The 15,760-nt window shown below is 44.3% G+C and overlaps 1 protein-coding gene across 6 annotated transcripts in view; it reads right to left on the bottom strand.

Annotated features, from left to right (window-relative positions):
• Positions 1-15,760, bottom strand: part of Spire1 (spire type actin nucleation factor 1) — a 133,333-nt gene that overhangs the window by 80,158 nt on the left and 37,415 nt on the right. Inside the window, exons 1-2 of one of the 6 annotated variants that reach the window (XM_058585127.1) lie at positions 8,391-8,520; positions 8,095-8,279 (exon numbers count right to left, since the gene is read on the bottom strand). The exons of the other annotated variants lie outside the window; for them this stretch is intronic. Of the exons in view, the coding sequence (XP_058441110.1) occupies positions 8,095-8,211 (117 nt within the window). The 5' untranslated portion in view covers positions 8,212-8,279; positions 8,391-8,520. Of the gene's footprint in view, positions 1-8,094; positions 8,280-8,390; positions 8,521-15,760 lie in introns of those variants that run through there. 6 annotated transcript variants of the gene reach the window in all.

Genomic DNA, 15,760 nt, shown 5'->3' on the forward strand with positions numbered 1-15,760 from the left:
TATATGGCAATTTCTTATAAATATCAAACCCAATTACCATATTACCTACCAATTACATTCCAAGTTATTTATCCAAGAAAAATGAAAATGTATGTCCACAAAAGGACTCATACAGTAAAACTCACAGCAGCTTTATCTGCAAGGGTCCCAAACTGTAAAACCCCAGCTGTCACACAACAGATTACTGGATAAACAAACTGCAATGAGCTGACAAAACAGAAAGCCAGGCAGCTGTACAATGACACAGTACCGAGGCACACTGCAGCTGTGTGCTGACACCCACCACAACTCCCCACACTCTGAACAGAAAAGAGTCCACACAGCACATTCAGCATGACCCCATTTACAGGAACCTGGGACTGCAGAGGGCATGGCCTGCGGAGGGAACTTCCATGTGATAAAATGGCTGGAACCTCAGCTACACAAGTGTACAGTATTGTTAGAACTCATCTACTTAAAACATTTACATTGTTGGCATTTTATCATATTTAAATGAGACCTCAGGGTTGTTTTTTTAAAAATAGCCAAATGAGTTATTTCCATTGTGAAAAGAATATGAGCCAGTGACCCTGAGAGCTTCTGCCCATGGTCTAAGGTATAACCTTGGGCCATCGCATGAGCTCAAAAGACACTCAGCCTGTGGGATTCCAACACAGCAAAAAGGTACAGTTAGAAAGAAGTGCAGAATAAGAACACTGAAAAAAAAACACCCCGGCTGGATGCACAATGTTCTGCTTATGGGAAGGAATATCAGAGCTCAAGAACCCGGAAGGTTCAGAGGAATGAGTAAGCAGGCCTCGGAATCAACTGCACTTTAGCAGGAGTAAAGAACAATTACAGCAACAATCAGCAGCCTCTGAAAAACTTCATCATCATCGTGGGAACTTGCCTGGCCTGCTATGAAGGAACATTTAATTTCACAACTGGTTCTCCTTGAATTAAAAAAAAAAAAAAAAAAAAATCAGGCCTTGAGGATATAAGGAGGAGGAGGGGAAAAAAAGAAACCCACATCAAAGACACCAAATTTGAACAAGATTAAGAACAAGAAAGGAATTTTTCACCACAGAGAGGAAAATTCCAGGAACAAAACAACTTGGGTACTTATATATACAGCGGAATATTACTCAGCCTTTAAAAGGAACAAAATTCTGATGCATGTTACATCACAGATGAACCTTTAAAACATTATGCTAAATAAAATGGCAGACACAAAAAGGCAATTATTATAATACTCCATTTAAGTGAAATATCTAGAATAAGAATAGACAGGAAGTAGGTTCAAGGTTAGTAGTGATGAGGCTAGGGCTTATTGGATACAAAGTTTCACTTTGGGACTCTTGCAGGCCTGTAATCCCAGCAGCTCAGGAGGCTGAGGCAGGAGGATTGCAAGTTCAAAGCCAGCCTCAGCAAAAGCGAGGTGCTAAACAACTCAGTGAGACCCTGCCTCTAAATAAAATACAAAATAGGTCTTGGATGTGGCTCAGTGGTCGAGTGCCCCTGAGTTCAATCCCTGGTACCCCCCAAAAAAGTTTCAATTTGGGGCAATACAAAAATTTTGGAAACAGTGGTAATGGCTGTCAACACCTTGAATGGAATTAATGCTGCTGAAATGTGTGCTGAACATAGTTAAAATCAAGCTGTGTATTTTATCACATTAAAAATTTTTTTTAATAATAATAATAATAAAAACCCATAGGGGCCACCACAATTTCTTAGGAAATACTATCACTTAACAACACTAAAAAAAAGGGGGGAAGTGGTGCTAAGGTTGTGGCTCAGGGGTACAGCACTTGCGTAGCACGTGCAAGGCCCTGGGTTCAATCTTCAGCACCAGATAAAAATAAATAAAATAAAGGTATTGTGTCCAACTACAACTAAAAAATAAATAAAAAAAAAAAAGCCCTGAGTCCCTGTACCCACAGAGGTTACTAAGGTTTCCAAGGCAGCTCCAAAGTCCAGGAACCAACCTGCCCTCTCCCCACCCACCAGCTCCTCTGCATCAGCAGCAGCCTGGCGAGCACTGGTTGTCAATCGGCTTCCATGACCAAGCCTTCAAAAGCACCTGTCCCAGGCTGGGGCTGGGGCTCAGGGGTATAGCATTTGCCTGGCACGTGTGAGGCACTGGATTCGATCCTCAGCACCACATTATATAAATAAATAAACAAAATAAAGATATTATATCCAGGGCTGGGTGTGGCACTCAAGCAGTAACACGCTCGCCTGGCATGCGTGGGGCGCTGGGTTCGATCCTCAGCACCACATAAAATAAAATAAAGATGTTGTATCCACTGAAAACTGAAAAATAAATATTAAAAATATCCCTAAAAAAAGATATTATATCCATATATAACTAAAAAATAATAATAAAGATATTGTGTTCATCTACAAAAAAAGACACCTGTCCCTGTATCCGCCAAGCTGACCTCACATGATGCTTCCTTCTGTTGACTCCACACTCTTCTGACCTGCTTCCTGTCTAGACTGATGCCCTTGACAAGAGGGGCTTTCACTTGGTGGGTCCTTGTTAACACATGAGAAGAGGAAATGGAGGGACAGGGGGCAAACAAGCCTTCAGAGTCACTTCTGAAATCTCTAGTACCAAAAAAAAAAAAAAAGGTCCTAAGTTTTTATCATCTTGGAGGGGAGAGTAAGAAATTAGACAAGTTATGCAAATTAGCTTTTCAAAGAGTTACAAATCTAAACTAGGGCAGTGTCTCCCCAACTGAGCATGTGAGGGCTCCTGAGAACATCTGTGGGCCAGCTGGAAGGACACTGGGTGTTGCTGTCTTTAGGTCACCAGCTTCTGTGGAGGGCAGCACGATGGACATGTGACTAATCCAGGCATGGCAGCGAGACAGAGCTCGGGTAGGACCCACCAGAATCAAAACAGAAGCCTCTGGAGCAGAACTACTGACCACGGCGGGTCCTCAGAGCTCACATGAAGAATACGTGGTTAGGGTAAACGCAGAACCTTTGGTTGTCTGCCATCAAGCTGGTCGTGGGAAGAATTGACACGTCTGTGTTGTTACAGAATAAAGGTGCTGAAGCAGAGGATGTCATCCTTCTAATTCTCCAATTTACTAAAGCTGGGTTTCACTGGTTCTGTTGTGACAATTCAAAGTACTCATTAAATTCTGTTTTCCTACGATTTCTGTTAAAGTCTTACCACATGTAATTTTATGTTTCACACAAGCTGTTTGCTCCTTCTCCATCATTTCCCAATATTTACAGTGCCTTTTCAAATACAAGAGACCAAAAAGGTTTATGACAACAGTAATAAAGACAGACCGAGGCACTCCAGACACATGATTCTAAGTGTCAAACAAGTCCTGGCCAGGCTCACTTACAATAGCACATACTTATTATTTCATTTAGATTACCTAGTGAGTAAAGGTTCAGAAAACAATCAAACTTTCATTTCTTCAAAAAGGTTCAATTAAAAATTAAACATTTAAACTTTCCTTATAACACAGTAATTTCCTGAACTTTTTATATAACTAATTTTATAACAAGATTATAAAGTACAACAATGGCCCGTATCTACCATTGATGTCCAGTTCAACAACATGCAACCTGCCCACACGAGGGAATATCTCTGAGCTGTAACAGACTGAAGCCCTGACCCAGGCTACACCACGGCTGGTAAACCCTGAAGAGCCAGCCGAGAAAAGAGGCCAGTCACATGGGCCCAGTGTGATCTGTTAGGTGATGGGCTGGGAACTGGAAAATCCACAGCAGTGGAACAACACCTGGAGCATATGGGGAGATGAGGAATAACTGCTGGTGGGTACAAGAACCCTCTGAGGATAAAGAAAATGTGAAAAAGATGATCATGGTGATGCTGGCACAACTGTGCATTAACTAGAAGCTACTGACTTTTCACTTTAAATGGGTAAATTATGGGTCATGTGAACTGTCTTAAAATGGATTAAAAAAAACATAAATGAATGTCATATGCAAATCTCTATCCTTAACAACAGCTCCATTACATGGGAGGGGACTTAGTGGTCCAGATCATACACATCAGGAACTGAAACCTAAACACCATAATAAGCTTCTTCTTTAAATATTGAAAAAATATTAAGATAAGAAATGGAAATTGGCTAAGAATCACATATAGTACATCATTGGCCAACAGAACCTTCTAGAGTGGCATGTTCTGTATATGAGCTGCCTCATGCTGTATCCACCAAGCAAAGCAGGCTTGGACACATGAAATGTAGCCATAGGACTAAAGAAATACAACACAATTATAGTTGATTCTAATTTTAAAAGACACACATGGGAGGTGGCTACTTGCTGAATAGTACAGAGCCAGAGAAAGGAAAGCATGTATGCCCCAGGAGCCTGTGCAGCCACAGAGAGGACCACAGACAGGGACACCACAAAGGCCCAGGCTGGGCATCTGGGCCACATTTCAGAGCCCACAGATCAGAGGGTAACAGACAGGTTGTACACAAGGGCACTGATCAACATCAGAACTCAACTGCTGGCAGCATGTTACACTGGAGGGACCCAGTCTTGCCAACATCAGCTGGTTATATGAAGCTTTGTGTCTGAGTACTACCCAGTGTGCAAGGACATGGCTTTATCAGGATGGACGTGGAAACAGAGCAAGGAAAGTGGGTCACTATTTGGGGGCAAAGACTTGGTTTCCTGTTTCCAGATGATCCTGCTGTTCGCCCTCCTGTTAGGGTACAATGCCCTGCAACGCCACTGAACCGCCACAGCAGGTGGCCCTCATCAGCCTCCAGGCCATGCAACCCAAGAGCGGGACAGAGATCTCCACAGCTGAGACTGGACTCACCAGGAAAGCACACGGACAGTCATGTCATCTGGGGAGCACCAAGCAGCCCTGACGTTGAGTGACGATCCTGGCCTGGCCAGTTCTCCCCATGGTGAGTTCTCAGACTATTTAACATATGACTTCTGTAGTGCTTGAACAGAAGGGACTTTCATCAAAGTGGCTCAAACCATTAATTAAGATTCCATACTGGACTAAGTAGTATTTCCATTTTTAAAACAAGAAAATCAAGGCACTAAAAGGTTAAATAATATACTCCCAATTAAAAGATGTTGAAATATTTAAAAAGTAAAAAGCCATATTATTTGTATTTTAACCTGAGTAAATCTGAAAATGCAATTCTAATGTTTTCCCTTAAATATACCTACTGAAACAACTCACCATGAGCCCACCTGACGCCTGGGTACTCAGCTTCAACACAGAAAGGAACTCAGGGACTACCTGATCACGCACAGGTCTCGTAAACAACTGTCTCCAACTCTACAAAGCTCACATTCTACGATGTGTGTTCCTTCGAGGCTAATGCATTTCCCAACTCCACAGTTGACTCAACCAGAAGAAAAACTCAAAAGGTATAACAAAGCAGGTCCTTTGTATGCCAGTCAATTTCATAAACTATAAACCATGATAAATGTCAACTAAGAGAATCAGTGCCTTAGGAAGTGGAGGGAAGACTACTATCCCTAGTCCAGGCACTCGCTTCCACGCTCAAGCCCTTTGGCTACTTCCAGGGATGGATACTGCTGATGAAAAGCATAGAAGCATGTTCAGCCAAGCCAACTCTTACAGAGCATGTGAAAAAGATGTAGAAAAGCTTAAAGAACCATTTCCGAAAAAGAGGAAATCTTAACATTGCTGCTTTGATATTACCCAAATGGTATCCTCCAACTTAACTGAAAGAGAGAGAGAGAGAGAGAGGGAGAGAGAGCGCTAACATGGTAGAATGTTTCTCTGCTCTCTGCTTTATGGGACAAAAGCCTGACGCCTGACATTAAATAGGTAAATAGATTACCAAGTGATCAATGTTTGAGTTACAGTCATTGCCTATAGCAAAGGAGCCAGAGTCTCTCTCAAGACAGGAAAGCCCATAAAACACCAGTTCAAACTGTTCCAAGTCTATCTGACAATCTGGGGAATTTCTGTTTCTTAGCCTACCAAGTCAGAGCTACTGAGAATGAAGGCAGCCACCAGCAGTTTGTAAAGCTATCTAGGTGATCTGAACGATCAGCTACTCATTCATTCAAAACATGAAATAAGTACCTGCAGTACGGTGCCCAGAGCTGAGGGACAGTAGTGAAGGACAGACAAGACTGGCACATTGTCCTCATGAACCTAGTACAGGGTCAGATGGACATGACCAACAGCCAGGAGAGGCTGTGGCAGCCAGAGCGTACAGCACCCAAAGGTACACTCCAGCCCCACTGCTCAGCACACCTCCATGCAGGCACACATGCCCAACAACGAATGGCAAACGTGACTTTCCAAGTAGGCGAGAGAAAAGTCAAGGACCCATGGCCAAGTATAACAAGCTGCACAAAGTAAGATGACAGAAATTAGTCCAAATACATCAGAAATCAAAATAAACGTGAATGGGTGAAACATGTCTGCAGACAGACTCCAGGTGAGGTCTCGAGACGACAGCCCCGCAACATGCTGTTCACCACAAGCACACTGTCAACCACGCAACATGGTCTAGGGTGAGCAGAAGGGAATATACAAACCACGAGGCTCCAAATCCGAAGGTGGCCTGGGTACAATATCAACACACAGGAGAAAACAGACTTAAGGAAAACATTATTTAAAATAGCAAAAATGGGGCTATAAAAATTAATTTTTTAATAATAAATAAGAAAAATAAAATGGCAAAGGAAACCTTTCAAAAAATGATGGCTATAAACTTGCAAGCACCGAACAGTATAGCCTCAAGACAGAGTAAATATTTTAGCTGTAACTAAAGATATCAAAAGTTACAAAGAGGCCAGGCGCAGAGGTGCACGCCTGTAATCCCAGTGGCTCGGGAAGCTGAGGCAGGAGGATTACAAGTTCAAAGCCAGCTTGAGCAAATGCGAGGCACTAAGCAACTCAGTGAGACCCTATCTCTATATAAAATACAAAATCGGGCTGGGGATGTGACTTTTTGGTCAAGTGCCCGAGTTCAATCTGGTACCAAAAAAAAAAAAAAAAAGTACAAAGAGGAAGTGATTAACCCCTAGCCATAAAAGGAAAACTCAAAACACCTTCCCCCCAAATATTACAAATCAGCCCCCGCACCCCCCCCCAAAAAAAAAAACTAGGATGAAAACATCTGAATAATACAATGAACAAGCCACATGGACACCTACTGAGGTGACACATGGGCTATTAGGACACCGCTCCCTCAAAACACTAGCATAATGTTTTATTAAAAAATGTGAAAGCTAGAGAAACTTTGAGAGAGGAAGAGCAGAGGACGGACAGCTGGAATCCTACCAAGTACAAGGCCAACAACAGGGCACCAGGGGGAAGTGTCACAGCTAAATATTCAGGTAATTCTCTTCTTCGCTGAAAACTATTTGTTCCTTTCACAAAAAATAAAATGGGGGTGGGGCTGGGATTGTAGCTCAGTGGTAGGGCGCTTGCCTTACCACTGGTGAGGCCCTGGGTTTGATCCTCAGCATCACATAAATATTAAAAAAAAAAAAAAAAAAAACTACTAAAATAAAGGTTAAATATTTAAATAAATAAATAAAATAAAATGGATAGACTACTTCATGGAGTGTTTACAAAGAATACATGAGAATGAGAGCCAGATATAGCCTCCGGAGTGGCTTCGGGGGAGGTAATCCTGGGAGGATGGCCACACACCTCTGAGCCTGAGGACCCTCCACACAGTGGGGTAATGGCAGCAGCTCATCCATGAGGCTGGGTGACGACTCAAAGAGCCTAGAGTGGGAAGGAGCTCCTGACAGCACCACAATGCAGGCCTGAAACCATCAGCAGCTGGTCACCACCAGCAGGCACTCTGCTGTTAGTGTTAAAATAAATGTGCATAACAAACACAAATGCCTGTGAATTCTTCTAGAAGAATAGCTAAGTTTCTAACAGTCACTTCTAGCCACTAGACTGGAAGGACCAGGCAAAACTGTGTTGTACTGTGTGAATTTGCTTCACTATTACCTTCATAAACTTTAAATTCAGAAGTGTAAAAACAAGTTTTCATAGCTCAGCTCTTTTGCCAGCATAACTACGGAAGTCAAGCCCGGTATAGCAAATTCCAGCCCCACAAATAACCTGGTTTAGCCCACCTCTACCTTCACTCCCTTGCCTAGGAAACAGTAGCTCAGCAGCCAGGCGGCGGGGCTGCCTTGGAGTTCCCCAGGCTGGTCTGAAGCAACAGGCAGAGGGCAGAGAAGGACCCCTCTTCCCATGTCACAGAAAGACTGGAATCCGTGAAAAAGATCCTCTCCACAAAAATCCCACAGCTGCTGCACTTGCCCTGGTGGATGAGAAAACAAGTTAACACTATGCAAATTTAGAGTGTATTTCCATGGAGTCTCGGGCTGGCTGCAGTGGTGTCTCATAGATACACATGCTTATGGAGACTTACATCACACAATCTACTGCAGGGCCTGTGTGCTGCCCACACCCTTCTGGCGCAGGACACGGCACACCATGTTTTCTGAGACAAGCAGGGCAGCTCTGTCCTCTGAACAAATGTGGTGAGCACTGTCCACTTGACCTTCCAAGCCCTAGCAGGAAAATGACAAGGTTGATATGTTGAGAAAGGGCATATTTTGTTTACCTGCCCTTTAAAAAACATTTCATGACTCTAGGTCTTAAAGCAAAGCTACCTGAAACCTTCTGTAGAAACAGTTCACATTGACCGAGCATGTACTATGTGCCTGTGACTGTACCAAGCATCCCATAGACAACACTGTAATTCCTCACAAGAATTCTATCAAGCAGACATAATTCTTACCCTGTGTCCTTCTCAGGATGAAACTGGAGCACAGAGAGGGGAAAGCAACCTGCCCAAAGTCACAGCCAACGTGGTAAAGCTGCTGAAAAGCAGTTAGCCCCCAAGTCTGCGCAGGTCAAGGACTGAGTACTGCATACAAAATAGAATTCTGACACAGTGTGAGGAAGGGGGAGGAGCTAGAGAGGGCCCAAGCCAGCCTGGATCTGGATTCCAGCGCTCCTGCTTAATAGCTGTGAGGCTCTCATGAAAAAAGACCTGTCTTCAGCTGCAGTAAGTCCACACAAGAGAGGTTGTGATGTCATTTCAAACTCTAAATAAATTACTGCATGACAACAGTACAGACAGGACAGAAATGCACAGAACCCAGGCTGAATCACGGGGTCCAGGAAGATGCTCTATGAGAACCTCTGCCAGGCGGGTCTGGGTGCTTGAGAGGACAGCTGACTCACTGGGGAGCAGCAGTGCCTACCGCCCAGGAGCACCTGGGACCACACTGTAACCCCCCCTCACTGGTGAAAGGCTGCCCCAACCCAGGCCCTATGGTCTACCCTGCCCCCTCAAGACTTCAAGAATTCTTTCAACTGCATAACTCTTTAATAAAAATTAACAGCCTTTTTACGATGTAATTATCTGCCACACAGTTCACCTGGTGTTCACAATTTGGTGGCTTTCAGTGTACTCGTGAGAGCCACGCGATCACTCACAGTCAATCTCAGGGCTTCCTCACTCCACAGGCAGCCCCAGTTTCTGTATCACTCCTCACTGCTCCAACCCCACCCCTGCCCCAGGCACACACAACTGTTAATATTTCTAGACCAGCCTCTCACAGAGAAGCCACCTACTCTGCTTCCTGACGTCTGTCTACCACAGCCACTTCAGTCTGTCCCAGCTCTCCACAGGGAAGTACCCATGCACCACATCTCACTCGTCCATAAAGGATAGCCACTGATTTCTAAAACTGCCTCATTTTAATGCAGAAAAAAGTACATCAGGTTTAAAACTTCATTAAGATTTTCCTAGATATCAACATAGTCAATCTGTTCACTAGAGTAAATCTTATCACAGCACAAACATACCAGCTACAGTTAATAGCATACTTTCCCATATTATTTACTGCTATTAAAGCAGACACCAGAACATAAACATGCTTATCATCACGTGTTTGAATGGTTGGGGGTCATGATGTTTAAACCATGACTCTTTCAAATCCAGGTGCTAACTTCTGATGCTGCCACCAGAGGTTATGGCTTCTGTCCTGGAAAATCCCCACCTCCACTCTGCAGGGCAAGGTGCTCTCGGGTTTCACTTTAAAGGCAGCTCTCAGAGGCCCTGCTTCATTGGCTGCCTCCCCCTTCCCAGAGCTGACCCATGGATGCTCCTTGGGGGCCACGCCAGCTTGCGGAGCACTTGGAGCACTTCTATCAAAACGCTGGAAAATTACACTGATTTCTCTTGTTCTTTTTTAACTTCAGAGTTATTTTATTCAGCTTTCAATTTAAAACTTTATCCTAGGGGATGGGATTGTGGCTCAGCGGTAGAGTGCTCACCTAGCACGGGCAGGACCTGGGTTCAATCCTCAGCACCACATAAAAATAAAGGCATTGTTTAAAAAAAAAAAAAAAACCTTTATCCCAGCTTCAATTTAGATTTCTTCTCCAACTCCAGATCTACTCAAGGCTTCTTCTAACAACTACCAGGTTTCAAGACACAAATGTCTCTCCCTGGACTGTGCCATGGCAGCTGTGGTCACTCGGCACCTGGCAGGGAGCCCAGGCAGTTACTCTTATACTAACCCTCTGTATTAATAACTTTGCAAATATAAAATAGAACACACAAATGAAAGAAATATGACCTGAGAAGATTTTCATAATAGCTGATACCTACCAAGTTTCTATGTGCAAGGGCCTGTGCTAAATATTTTCATGCATTATTTAATTCTCATAATAGTACTATTAAATAGGTATTATGCATATTAACACACACAACTTAGAGATAAAGAAATTAAGATTAAGTAAGATAATTAGGGGCAAAGTAAGTAATGGAGCCAGAACTGAAACTCGAGTCTGCCTTGAGAGCCAGGACTTGACCTTTGTGGTGCATGCATACATCAAAAAGCAAGAGAGCTGAAGACCAGGACAGCCAGCACAGGAGGGCACGCCCTTGACCTTGGACCACATGCCAGGTGCCAGGGCCTGGGCAGTGTGCAGGCCACCGCCCTGCCGGGCTTCTAACAGGCAGCTCTGCTGGGACCTTTCTTCAAACATGCACAGAGAGGGCACAAAAACTGCAGGACATGTAAAATGTCCTCCCTCCGTCCCAGGAGCTCTCAGGTAAAACAGCTCATGCTGTGGCTTACAGCTCATCATTTCTGGAAAAAAAAAAAAAAACTTCTGTGCCAAGCTGAAAAAACAAACAAGCAAGCCCAACTTGAGAAGAGCCAGGGCAAGGACAGGCACCACCCAGCTGCCAGTGCCTTCTGTTCTGATCCAGCAGCAACCACCACCACCTTCACCTTCCTGTATCAGAACAGGGAAGCAGGGATCTCATGTTAAAGATTAAGTTACCCTCTGCTACAGAGGGAGTAGTTTAATACAACAATGATATGAGTTCATCAAGATAAGCGCTTCCGTGTTGTCCAGTCATATATAATTTATCTTCATAAAGCAAACTTGCACTGCTAAAGAACAGGGGTTTGTAATTTTTAAAGATTTAGGTACATAATAAACATGTTATTCAGGACTATTTAGGATGCCAGGATACTTTAATCTTGCCTCTTAGTAATACTTTTCCTCATGCAGTAAATGAAAAGTCATTCTCAGGGCCTCTCCTAACTGCCGAGTGGGTTATGTTCCAGTTTTCTATCAATGCATTTATAAACTGGATATAAAAAAGTTATGAGGCCAAGCACAGTGGTGCACACCTGTAAGCCAGTGGCTCAGGAGGCTGAGGAAGGAGGATCATGAGTTCAAAGCCAAACTCAGCAACTTAGCGAGGCCCTAAGGAACTCAGGCCCTGTCTCTAAATAAAACATAAAAAGGGCTAGGATGTGGCTCAGTGGTTAAGCACCCCTGGGTTTAATCCCCAGTACCAAAAAATTGTTATGAAATGCTCCAATACTAGGCCACAGACCACTATAGTTGAAAACATGGTGCAGAAGTGGTGTGAGCCCAAAATCCCTGGGGCCACAGGTGGGAGACGGAGTGACATCTGGGGAGCTGGAGGTGAAGGCAGCAGTAAGATTGCAGAGCTCGATGGCTCCTGTCCCCAAGGCCTCCACATGAATAAGATCTGTACGGAGCATGTGAGGTGAGTCCCATGTTGTGGGGACTTCTTCAGCCACACAAGCTCACGGCTGGGCACTCAGCCCCAGTGGTGTCCATAAATGGTCCATTGCCCTGTTATTGTTTTTATCATCTTCACCTTTTCAGGTGAGAAAGACCCAAAAGTAAGTTATGTGCTCAGTATCACAGAGCCCAAGAAACAGAGGGAATCCAAGAGACGGAAATCCTCGCACTCAGAAGAGGGAGCAATATTAATAAACAAGGATAATAAACAAATGATAGCATATCGGAAGGTACCAAGTGTGGGGAAATCACACTGTGAGTGGCAGCAGCGTCAGCTGTGACTAGGACAGGCAGCAGTGTCACGTCAGGTGGCTATACAGAGCTAGGCTGGGAAGGGCAGATGCATGGCTATCTGGGGGAGAGAGGTCCCAGGCAGAGGGCAGCACAGCGCCACAACCCAGGAAGAGGTGTGTGCAGTGCACTCTGCCAACAGCAAGGCGGCCCTGTGAAGACAAGCCACACAGTGCCAGATGGGTGGGAGCCGGCTGCCCGCTAACTGCAGGGACTAAGACTTTTATGCTGAAGGGGACGGCAGTCACTGAAGGTAAGTGGAGGAGGGACCCAGACACAACTGCCTCTGTCGCTTGCTGCCAACAGGCTGGAACGCGGGCGGCAGCTCGGAGCACTGCTGAGAAGGAAGCAGGTATAGGTGCCCTCCCACCGCAATCCGATGGCTGGGGCTCAACAACCACTGGTGCACACGCCAACGTCTCCCTCCTCAGACACAGAGACACGAAGAACAGCTCTGCAAGGAAAATCAGGGTTCAAAATCAGGGACACATTAAATTTGAGCCACGCTGCTGACATCTAAAAGGACTGGCCCACCAGCTGACAAGCAAGAAAGTGGCACAGGTCAGGTCAGCAATGTCCAGCATAAGCCAGGACACAGAGACCAGGACTTGACAATAAGACTGCCGAGATCCCTGTCCTAGATTCCAGGGTGCCGGCACAGAAGAGCAGCCAGGATTTTCCTTTTTTCTAAGGTAATGAGAACTGTCAGCAACAGTTCTTAGTTTCTTAGGAAGACTCATCTGGAGGGCTTTTTAAACGTGTGGTAAGATCTGTTAAACCCATGTAACAGAATCACATTTTAGACAAAGGCATATCATTTTTCACTCACATAGTTCTTCAAGAGCAAGATTCATTTTGTATGTCTGAGCATCAGAAAAGTTAGAGAAGATGAGGGCTGAGGTTGTAGCTCTATGGCAGAGCACTTGCCTAACACACGTGAGGCACTGGGTTCAATACTTGGCACCACATAAAAAAATAAAGTTATGTCCATCTAGAACTAAAACAATTTAAAAAGACAAATTAAGAGAATATGATTTCTAAAAGTGAGTTTATATATTATCTGGTCTCATCCCTTTGTTCACAGAAAGGAAGGATAAAGGTCTTTAAAGAGAGGTTAAACCATCTGTCAAAATTCACACATTCAATGGTGAGCTACAGTGTCATCCACAGACCCCCAGGTCAGCACCCCCACACACATTTAATCCACCCAACCCACCCAACACCCAGTCGAACAACCGGGTGGTGGGATAGAGCATGGGGAGTCTCCTCGTGATCACAGGGATCACTGCTGGTCCTCAGACACAGGAGGTCAGAGCACACGGCGTCTGCCAAGAAAGGCAGAAACAACCAGGGCAGAAAAACCAAACAGAACTACTGTGAGCTGGGGGCCAACAGCTGTGGGGAACCACCTGGACCACCTTCCCAGTCCAGCCAGGTGCTTCCGTTCTCTATGGCTACTACTAGGTTCTCTTGTCCCTGTCTAGGTATTTGTCACAGGTCACTCTTCTTAGTAACTGATCAAAGCCCAACTATTACTGAGTCATTAGCCTATAAAAATAAACCCTTTATCTTTATACTATAGTTTTAAATCAATTTAAACCAGTTACAAATTCTCATCATGCCTAATTACTACTTAAGACAGACTTCAAATATAAACTAAGAACATATGGTATTAACTGTAATTTGCTTAGAAAGAAAATTCTCTGCTTAAACTTTTAAGATACACAGACATGAATTACTAATGTTATCATTTAATCACTTATCTCCCAATAAAGACTAATATATTAAGGTATTGAACAGTAGATCAATTTGAAATGCAGAATACATTTAATAAAAATTATTGGAGTTTTCCAACATGAAATGTACTATAAAGTACTCTGTAAGTAAAAGGTCATTGCTGTTGTGTGGATAAACAAAATGTCCGTCAGAGCCTGTCAGCTAATGACCCACCTGGAGAAGGCATCCATTCATCCGCTCAACAGGAGGCCAGAGCACATGGTGCCCACCGGGGAAAAACCAGACTCAAACTCCACCACAGAAACAACTAGGGCCAAAAAATCCCAACTGAACTACACTGTAGCACTGTATGGGGCTGGGACACACAACAGAAATAAAGCCCAGTTCCCTTCCTTAGCCTGTTATGGTCTAGTGGGAGACACACTGAAGAGAGCAGGCTGCTCCCACAGAAGTGTGCACAAAATGCCACCCACAAAGCCCTCTGAGGGACAGTAACTCAGTCTAGGAAAACATTCAAAAAAGAAGGAACATGCCGGGCGGGGCGGTGGCACACACCTGTAATCCCAGTGGCTCCGGAGGCTGAGGCAGGAGTATGTCGAGTTCAAAGCCAGCCTCAGCAACTTAGAGAGGTGCTAAGCATCTCAGTTGAGACCCTGTCTCTAAATAAAATACAAAATAGGGCTTGGGAGGTGGCTTCACTTGGGTGCCCCTGAATCCAATACCCAGTACAAAAAAAAGAAAGGATCATCTAAGTTCAGGCTTTAAAAACATTCTTATTGGCCAGGCAAGTATGTTCTGGGCAGAAGGAAAAGCTCTGCACTTGTCTGAAATCGAAAGAACATAAAGTTTTCAAGTCTTAAAAATGGACTGACACAGGTTGAGCATCCCTTGCCCACAATGCCTGGGGCCACAGGTTCCCCCAGGTACAGAGTCCCCCGGGTTGCAGAGTGTCTGCACAGGCTTAGCTGGTTGGCATCCCCAACCACACCCACACCCCCAAACCCACACACATACCTGGCAAATCCAAAGCCCCCGTGGGGTCATGTCCAGGCTTTCTAACTCCTGGGCTGCAGAGCATTCTGCAGATCAGATCTTTGGATTAGGGATGCGCAGCCAGTACCATCAAAATAAAGAACAGGAGGAGAAAGGGATGAAGCCAGAGGGGCACACAGATCAAATGCGCTCTGTTAAGTGAGTACACAGCAGCCTAACCACGGAGAACTGGGAGACTGGCTGGATAAATGATAATACGTCCATACAATGCAACATTGATCACAGTATAAAGATGCTGAAATATGTTTGAAAACATGGAAAATGTTTGTCAAGATAAGTATTTACTGAGCATCTATTACCGCGCTGAGCTAGGGAGGTGAAAAAAATCCAGTTACAAACCAGTAAGTTCCCATGTGACTGTATTCTCATGAAGAACATGCGCATACCCCCAAGAAAAAAAAAGGTGTGACTATAAAATGCTGACCGCTGTTATTTTGGGGAAACGGGGTTGGAGGTGATCTATTTCTTTCTTTTTGCTTATCTTTCCCTCTTATTATAACAATTAATATAGATAATCCAAAATAGGCTGGAAGTAGTATTAAACTGAAAACATGTGGCTCCTCCATGACCAGG

Source organism: Marmota monax, unplaced genomic scaffold, assembly GCF_021218885.2.
Source record: "Marmota monax isolate L192 unplaced genomic scaffold, Marmota_monax_Labrador192_F-V1.1 WCK01_AAM20220418_F8-fsc00180, whole genome shotgun sequence".
Taxonomy (NCBI): domain Eukaryota; kingdom Metazoa; phylum Chordata; class Mammalia; order Rodentia; family Sciuridae; genus Marmota; species Marmota monax.